At 50.7% G+C, this 9344-nt stretch overlaps 1 protein-coding gene across 2 annotated transcripts in view; it reads right to left on the reverse strand.

Moving 5' to 3' along the window:
* The window catches only part of slc6a8 (solute carrier family 6 member 8), a 56509-nt gene extending 47737 nt beyond the window's left edge, over positions 1 to 8772 (reverse strand). Inside the window, exon 1 of one of the 2 annotated variants that reach the window (XM_079239664.1) lies at positions 8529 to 8772. Coding sequence is in view for 1 of the 2 variants with exons in the window: in XM_079239663.1 (XP_079095789.1) it covers positions 7346 to 7661 (316 nt within the window). In the remaining variant the exon portion in view is untranslated. Of the gene's footprint in view, positions 1 to 7345; positions 8039 to 8528 lie in introns of those variants that run through there. The other variant, XM_079239663.1, reaches the window with a different exon arrangement.
* Between the last annotated feature and the right edge of the window lie 572 nt (positions 8773 to 9344).

Consider the following 9344-nt stretch of genomic DNA (forward strand, 5'->3'; position numbering starts at 1 on the left):
TTTCCAGGTTAAGTGAGACTCCTCTAGTCCTGATGAACGCCATCTGTTTTCCAAACGCCTTGACGCCTGTTTTAGAGCTCGAAGCTGGGAATTAAACCAGGGAGCCTTCATAATCTTACCTAATTTCTTCTTCTTTAGGGGAGCAACATTATCCAAGGTTGTACGCATTGAAGCTGTTATAGTATCAGCATGTTGATCAATCTGAGCAGGAGTAAGGCTTAAAGGGGGACTCTCAGACATGCTAACACATGGTAGAGGGGAAAAAATTGATTCAATTGATTGTTTAAATTTTGTAATATTATTGTCTGATAAACATCTACTATAGTAGAATTTATTTTTGGTCAGTGAGTAATCAAATAAAGTGAATTCAAAGGTTAACAAGAAGTGATCGGACAAGACAGGGTTTTGAGGAAATACTTTGAGCTTATCAGTCTCAATACCAGATGTTAGAACCAGATCAAGAGTATGACCATGAGAGTGAGTGGCTCCATGGACATTTTGTGAAAACCCAATTGAGTTTAGAATAGAGCTAAAGGAAATGTTTAAACTATCATTTTCAACGTCAACATGAATATTAAAATCACCTAGTACAATGACCTTATCAGTAGTCAGCACTAACTCAGACAAGAGATCAGAGAATTCGGTCAGAAACTCGGAGTAAGGTCCAGGTGGGCGATACACTAATGCTAAAAGGAGCGGTTTCTCTGAATTCCATTTTGGATGAGATAAATTTAATGTCAGGAATTCAAAGGATTTATAGTTAGTTTTGTGCTTAGGATTAATTAAAAATTCTGACTTAAAAATAGCTGCAACACATCCTCCTCTGCCTGTAGTTCTAGGAATGTGAAAGTTTAAATAGTTAGCCGGCGTAGCTTCATTAATACTAACACTACTACTAGTGTAATACTACCAACAGTAATACTACTGTTGGTAGGATCCAGAACGTCGTTCCTGTTGGTAGTATGCAGAACGTTGTTCCTGTTGATAGTATCCAGAACGTTGTTCCTGTTGATAGTATCCAGAACGTTGTTCCTGTTGGTAGTATCCAGAATGTTGTTTCTTTTCTGGATGGTAGTATCCAGAACGTCATTCCTGTTGGTAGTATGCAGAACGTTGTTCCTGTTGGTAGTATCCAGAACGTTGTTCCTGTTGGTAGTATCCAGAACATCGTTCCTGTTGGTAGTATCCAGAACGTTGTTTCTGTTCTGGATGGTAGTATCCAGAACGTCGTTCCTGTTGGTAGGATCCAGAACGTCGTTCCTGTTGGTAGGATCCAGAATGTTGTTTCTTTTCTGGATGGTAGTATCCAGAACGTCATTCCTGTTGGTAGTATGCAGAACGTTGTTCCTGTTGGTAGTATGCAGAACGTTGTTCCTGTTGGTAGTATCCAGAACGTTGTTCCTGTTGGTAGTATCCAGAACATCGTTCCTGTTGGTAGTATCCAGAACGTTGTTTCTGTTCTGGATGGTAGTATCCAGAACGTCGTTCCTGTTGGTAGGATCCAGAACGTCGTTCCTGTTGGTAGGATCCAGAACGTCGTTCCTGTTGGTAGTATTCAGAACGTCGTTCCTGTTGGTAGTATTCAGAACGTCGTTCCTGTTGGTAGTATTCAGAACGTCGTTCCTGTTGGTAGTATTCAGAATGTTGTTTCTGTTCTGGATGGTCATATCCAGAACATTGCCAGGATCTACATCTGTCTCTGATATCTTGGAAAACCTGTTGGGAACTTTTCCTGGATTTCCTCACCATGTATTGTGGAGTTATATGCATATATACCTAAAATGGTTCTATCACACAACGAGGAAGAATCCTTCACAACATTCCTCATCCAGTTGCTGATCCAGATCAGAGTAGGACCAGGACCAGTTCTCAGAAACACATCATGAAGATCCCTCTGGGAATTTTCCTGTAAAGTGGTGTCTGAACTGACAGCCAATCATCAATAAGCATGATCATATCATCAGCAGAGTTAAAGAGACTGAATTTCCTGTCTGTAGGGCAGAATTTTGCAGTTGGTTCTGGTTTCCAGCTGGACCAGACCAGTACAATACCAGCAGGATAACCTGGAAGTGATGTTTACATGAACAATGTGAAGTAGTATTTCACTTGATTTACATATTTATGCTTCTTTTAAATTTGGTTTTAAGCTTTTTAACTTTGAGCTGTTTTATTAGTCTGGATCTGGCGGATTGGAGCCGACCTGGACGTGGATCACAGCAGGTTCCAGAGCTGCATGAGGGTCAGATGTGGGCCAGACGTGGACCAGATGTGGGCCAGACGTGGACCAAATAGCTGCATCTGGACCAGACGTGGGCTAGATGTAGACTGGACGTGGGCCAGATGTGGGCCAATGTGACCAGATCTGGGCCAGACGTAGGCCAGACGTGGGCCAGACGTGGGCCTAATGTGGACCAGATGTGGACCAAATAGCTGCATCTGGACCAGATGTGGCCAGATGTGGGCCAGACGTGGGCCTAATGTGGACCAAATAGCTGCATCTGGACCAGATGTGGGCCAGACGTGGGCCTGATGTGGCCAGACGTGGGCCTGATGTGGCCAGACGTGGGCCTGATGTGGCCAGACGTGGGCCTGATGTGGCTAGACGTGGGCCAGACGTGGGCCTGATGTGGACCAAATAGCTGCATCTGGACCAGATGTGGGCCAGACGTGGGCCTGATGTGGCCAGACGTGGACCAAATAGCTGCATCTGGACCAGACGTGGGCTAGATGTAGACTGGACGTGGGCCAGATGTGGGCCAATGTGACCAGATCTGGGCCAGATGTAGGCCAGACGTGGACCAGACGTGGGCCAGACGTGGGCCTAATGTGGACCAGATGTGGACCAAATAGCTGCATCTGGACCAGATGTGGCCAGATGTGGGCCAGACGTGGGCCTAATGTGGACCAAATAGCTGCATCTGGACCAGATGTGGGCCAGACGTGGGCCTGATGTGGCCAGACGTGGGCCTGATGTGGCTAGACGTGGGCCTGATGTGGCCAGACGTGGGCCTGATGTGGCTAGACGTGGGCCAGACGTGGGCCTGATGTGGACCAAATAGCTGCATCTGGACCAGATGTGGCCAGATGTGGGCCAGACGTGGGCCTAATGTGGACCAAATAGCTGCATCTGGACCAGATGTGGGCCAGACGTGGGCCTGATGTGGCCAGACGTGGGCCTGATGTGGCCAGACGTGGGCCTGATGTGGCTAGACGTGGGCCTGATGTGGCCAGACGTGGGCCTGATGTGGCCAGACGTGGGCCTGATGTGGCTAGACGTGGGCCAGACGTGGGCCTGATGTGGACCAAATAGCTGCATCTGGACCAGATGTGGGCCAGACGTGGGCCTGATGTGGCCAGACGTGGGCCAGACGTGGACCAAATAGCTGCAGATGTGCAGGACTAAAGGTTTAATGAGAAACAGAGGAGAAGATGTTTTCCTCCATCTGTCCTGAATTCTCTCCATCTTTGTATTCTTAATCATGAATTCTTCCTCGGTTGTCTGATTGAACAGCATCGTTCCGTTCATCTGACCGTTCTTCATGTGTTTCACGGCAACATGCACGTGAAAATGTGTTTTCTCTTTTAATGTCTCGTTGTTATATAATAATAATAATCTAAATGAAGTTGTTTATATCTGAGAAGCAGGTTTATAAAAACACTATCACCTCTTCCTGTTGTCCTTTGTTCAAAGACAAAGTCTTGACATCGACATCAGAGCCAACCGAGGTCGTAAACGTCCTCGTTGACCTTCCGTCTGATAATAAAACGCAGATTATGTTGACTTCCAGAAGCGACTTACTGCTCTGATGTTCAGACCTCAGACAAACCCAGAAACTGGAATTTAACCAAACTCCAGGGGTGAAAACTGTAGCAGGTACAGAAGTGCAGTAGCAGTTCCCCCTTCATCCACTAGGTGCTACAAAACAGCAAATCCCCATAGACTCCCATGTTAAAAAGACCAACTTCACAGCAGAAATAGACATGTTTACAGCAGAAATAAACATGTTTACAGCCTGCTACAAAAAACAAATTAGATCTAATAGATCAGGTTTACCTTCATGACAACTGTTGGGGGAGTGAATAGTTTTATAACTCGTCCGTTTAGAAGTAATTTCATTTTGAAATTTGACTTAACTAGAGGTGTGTCCTATTGATTGACAGGTACCCAAGATCCCGGCTCACACTGTGACTTAGCTTTAGCCCACCTATTTAGCTGGTTAGCTCTTGTTAACTCCAGGTTAGCTTGGTTAGCTCTTAGCTACAGGCAGGTCAGAGTTTGCTAGATTTCAATCATCCACCCCCAAGCTCACAGCCCCCCTCTCAGCTCCACCTCTTTGCCCATTTTTGTGTTTTCTGGGGGAGACGACATGCGTGACGCCAAGATGGTAGGAACCGCCCAATGAGCTTCAACTCAGCTCTTCAGAAACCTACGGGTGACGTCACGGAGGCTCCACCCATCTTTTATATACCGTCTATAAATGGAACCTTATCATGCCTCAGTGCTGCAGGTTTAATTAAAATCTGATTTCAACCTGAACAATTTTGAAATGATATCAAGCATCAAACCTAAAAACATCGAGACAACAAATCATCTTTGTTAACACCTAAGGTTGATGATGCAGAGGCCAAACTACAGTAAGGGCTCCGCGCCGTCGGGTCCCGTGAAGGCTCCGCGCCGTCGGGTGCCGTGAAGGCTCCGCGCCGTCGGGTGCCGTGAAGGCTCCGCGCCGTCGGGTGCCGTGAAGGCTCCGCGCCGTCGGGTCCCGTGAAGGCTCCGCGCCGTCGGGTCCCGTGAAGGCTCCGCGCCGTCGGGTGCCGTGAAGGCTCCGCGCCGTCGGGTGCCGTGAAGGCTCCGCGCCGTCGGGTCCCGTGAAGGCTCCGCGCCGTCGGGTCCCGTGAAGGCTCCGCGCCGTCGGGTCCCGTGAAGGCTCCGCGCCGTCGGGTGCCGTGAAGGTTCTGCTCGGTGGCCCCATGGCTGTAGTTACAGGTTGCCGTGGCGACGTGAGGCCCTTGCAGAAGTTCATCTGTGATTAACTGTCTGATCTCCTGCCCGCCGACTCGGAACCAGCTGGGACGCCGTCCATCAGACGGAGACAACCAGCTTTAATTAAAGTCCACGGAGTCGTGTCTCACATGTCCAGCAGCGACATGAAGCTGATCAATCATTAACAGAGCGATACCAGTTCTGATTAAAGCAGCTGTTTCTGATGGAAACGGGTCAAAGTGCAGCAGATGATTCCTCGTCTCCTGGCGCCGTGAGTCCTCGGAGACAAAACGTCCAGTTGAGACGGAAACTTCATGATTTTGCTGCAAGTTTTGCAAAAACAAGTTTTTTAGGAAAAACTTCCAAATCTGCATCCGTTACCACGGCAACAGCATCACCAGTATGAGGGAAAACCAAACAGGAAATAAGCCACCTGACAGATCAATGAGGATTATTGATCATCAATTTCCACACAGGGGCCAATTCTTCATCACACCTTCATCTTCATCACTCACCGCTGTACTGTTTATTGATCGATCAGATCCCTCTGATCAGAGACCTGGAGTCAGCTGAACTCTCATTGGTCGTCTCCATGGCAATGAAGCTGTAGACGGAGCCAGCATCAACAGGTAGTGACGGCGTCAGACGTCTGACTCTGTGTGTGTTGATTGGCTGCCAAGTGTGACATCATCATCCCTCTGACCATGTGGAGCAGAGATTAACCAGAGTGGCCGGTAATCTTTTAATCCCGCCGACAACAGACCTCAATGCACCTCCCGCTATCATCCCCCGTACTCCCTCGTCTCCTCCGTCAGCTCCTGGGGGGTCCAGTCTGGAGGTGGGGGGTCCAGTCTGGAGGTGGGGGTCTCAGTCTGGAGGTGGGGGGTCCAGTCTGGAGGTGGGGGTCTCAGTCTGGAGGTGGGGGTCTCAGTCTGGAGGTGGGGGTCTCAGTCTGGAGGTGGGGGTCTCAGTCTGGAGGTGGGGGGTCCAGTCTGGAGGTGGGGGTCTCAGTCTGGAGGTGGGGGTCTCAGTCTGGAGGTGGGGGGTCCAGTCTGGAGGTGGGGGGTCCAGTCTGGAGGTGGGGGTCTCAGTCTGGAGGTGGGGGTCCAGTCTGATGAATCAGGTGTGAAACAGACGACCTACACATCCTGCAGGAATGTGAGAACTAAACCTTTTCTGTTGTATCTGTGATTTACATCTGTCCTCCTCCTCCTCCTCCTCCTCCTCCTCCTCCTCCTCCTCCTCCTCCTCCTCCTCCTCCTCCCGACCTTTCCATCGGTGAGAACAAGACCTTTTTGGTTGAGATCTGCGTCTCTTTTGTCACTCGACTGTTCAGAAGAAACCTGCTCTTCATCCTCCTCCTCTCCCTGCCATTGTTATTCTATTCTATTCTATTCTACAGTCATTTAGACGCTTTTATCCAAAGCGACTTACATCAGAGTGAGAACAACACAAGCAGGAAATCAGACAGTAGAGGACATGGTAGGAAGGTGCTGGTGGACTGTCCAGTTGGACGCAGGTCCTACCATGAAGTGCTACAGGCTTTTTTTTTTTTACTCCCTTCCCACCATATAATGTCACCTATGTTACAATACAAAGAATTAATATCATAAAGTTTGTTGCAAAGCGATTCACCATTTCCTGTGAATCCATTCGATTGTTTCATTAAACGCATGTTTAAGCAGCTTTTTACAACTGAAAACCTGCGTTAGGAACGTTTCCGACCAGAAACCTGTGTTTCCGAGTCGTCTGACGTCATTTCTTACGGAGATTCGAACCTTCTTGCTTTTCGTCTGATTCTACTGGATTCCTTTTCTAATGACGCGTTCTGATTGGCTGTTTGCTAAAGCAACGCCCACGTCCACGCCCAAACCGTAAAAACAGAAACTTCTGATCCGGACCAGCAGGAGATCCGCGGAAAACTGCTGCAGGATCACGTTCTGAGGTTGTAAAAGCCACTGAACACACACACACACACACACACACACAAACACACAGCTGCATGTAAATATAGTAAAACACATCAGCTGCAGGAAATAGTATCTTCTACCCTTTTCATGCTGAGCACGTGGTGCTAAATGCCCTCTGCGTGCGCACGCACACACACAGTGAATGAAGTTGATCAGCTGAACCTGCTGCTGTCACTCTGATCAATAACACAAATCACTTCCAGCACCACACGTCATTCTTTTAACCCCGCCCCCAGAAAACCACGCCCCCTTCCAGCCAACAGGCTCATAGACCAGATCCCATGTGGAACCTGGACCGGAAATCTAAGTGGTTTATGTCTAAACTGGAAAAGAGGCGTGTCCTAACTATATGGCCCCGCCTCCTCCAGATGTGTGTCCATGTGAGCCTTACCTCCTCCGTTCTTGTAGCACAGGTACGGAAACCTCCAGACGTTCCCGAGTCCGACGGCGAAGCCCACGCAGGACATGATGAAGTCCATCTGCCGAGTCCAGGTCTCCCGCTCCTGGTACCCCGGCCCGGGCCCGTTTAACGCCGCCGCCATCTTGTCCTGTCCCGCACCGCCCCCAGACACAGATGTCAGAGGGGCAACAACGCCGTTGGTCGCAGCGGGCGGGAAACTGCCGTTTGGCAGGAGGAGGGGGTTTTTCCTGGGCTCCTCCAGGAGAACCAGAGAGCAGGAGGAGGTGGGCAGAGCCTGCTTCTCCATCACAAACCAGTCAGAAACCAGTCCAGGAACCAGTCCAGGAACCAGTCCAGGAACCGTCCAGGAACCGGTCAGGAACCAGTCCAGGAACCAGTCCAGGAACCAGTCCAGGAACCGTCCAGGAACCGGTCAGGAACCAGTCCAGGAACCAGTCCAGGAACCGGTCAGGAACCAGTCCAGGAACCGGTCAGGAACCAGTCAGGAACCAGTCAGGAACCAGTCCAGGAACCAGTCCAGGAACCGGTCAGGAACCAGTCCAGGAACCAGTCCAGGAACCAGTCCAGGAACCGGTCAGGAACCAGTCCAGGAACCGGTCAGGAACCGGTCAGGAACCAGTCCAGGAACCGGTCAGGAACCAGTCCAGGAACCAGTCCAGGAACCGGTCAGGAACCAGTCCAGGAACCAGTCCAGGAACTAGTCAGGAACCAGTCCAGGAACCGGTCAGGAACCAGTCCAGGAACCAGTCAGGAACCGGTCAGGAACCAGTCCAGGAACCAGTCCAGGAACCAGTCCAGGAACCAGTCAGGAACCAGTCAAGGAACCAGTCCAGGAACCAGTCCAGGAACCAGTCAGGAACCAGTCTTGTTAGACTCTGCAGCCTACCCTGCGGCGGGATAGAACCGGTCCGGTTCGGTCCGCTTGACTCGAATCCAGAATCTGTTTAGTTTTTCTTTAGATATAATTTCAGTTTTCAGTCAGATTTATCAGAAAAGAGAAAAAGGAATAAAATTCTGCTCCGTTTGATGCGGAATCAGAAGAGAAGTGAAATAAAAAAGCAGAAACTGAAAAGAAGAGCAGCAGACGCGACGCCGACCTTCAGAAACAATCCACGAAACACTTGAATGTGAGTCTGAAGAATCGCATGTGGACCTGGAGTCACGGAGTCCTGCGGGGAGACGCGGCGCGCGGGGAGGACGCCGCCGTGCTGCTTGATCTACAGCAGCGCGAGGAGCGGGTCCGGTTCGGTGCGCGGCTTCAGGTCCGGCGGCGCGCGGCGCGCAGGAGCGGCAGACCGTGGAGGGAGCGCTCGCGCTCCATCAGCTGGGGGAGGACGAGGTGGAGAGCCGGTCTCTGCGGTCTCAGACGTTCCGGTTCTCACGGTGATTCTGGACCTGCTCCGTCCGCCTGCATGCGGTCGCGCGCGCACCGGCAGCAGTTTTAAAGGGAGGACAGGCGGCTGGCCGTGACGTCACACGCGCGGCCCCACCCCCTCCCTTCTTCATTGTGACAGCGCCAACGTCATGCGCGCGCCCGCAGCGGCTGCGCATGAATGAATTCCTGCAGTGACCGTTTCATTCACAAACACGCGCTCCTCTTCCTCATGACGTCACCGAGTAGTCAGCATCTCAGGGTCCTGGTCCTGGTCCTGGTCCTGGTTCTGGTACTGGTCCTTGTCTTGGTTCTGGTACTGGTCCTATTCCTGGTGGAATCGAACCCAGGTTGCCGGAGTCTGGAGCTCAGACCAGAATCATTTCATTTATTTCGTCCAGAAATCTTCTGTTTCCACACGGTCTGACATCATGGTGACCTCCGTCCCCCCTGCAAGCTGACGACTGAAGACAAGCACCGGGACGCCGTCGGACACGATGGGACACGACAGGACATCATTGGGACACCATTGGGACACAACAGGACGCTATCGGAACACGACAGGATGCCATCAGGACGCCTCTGGGTCACAACAGG

The sequence above is a fragment of the Telmatherina bonti genome, assembly GCF_933228915.1.
Source record: "Telmatherina bonti genome assembly, chromosome: 4".
Classification (NCBI taxonomy): domain Eukaryota; kingdom Metazoa; phylum Chordata; class Actinopteri; order Atheriniformes; family Telmatherinidae; genus Telmatherina; species Telmatherina bonti.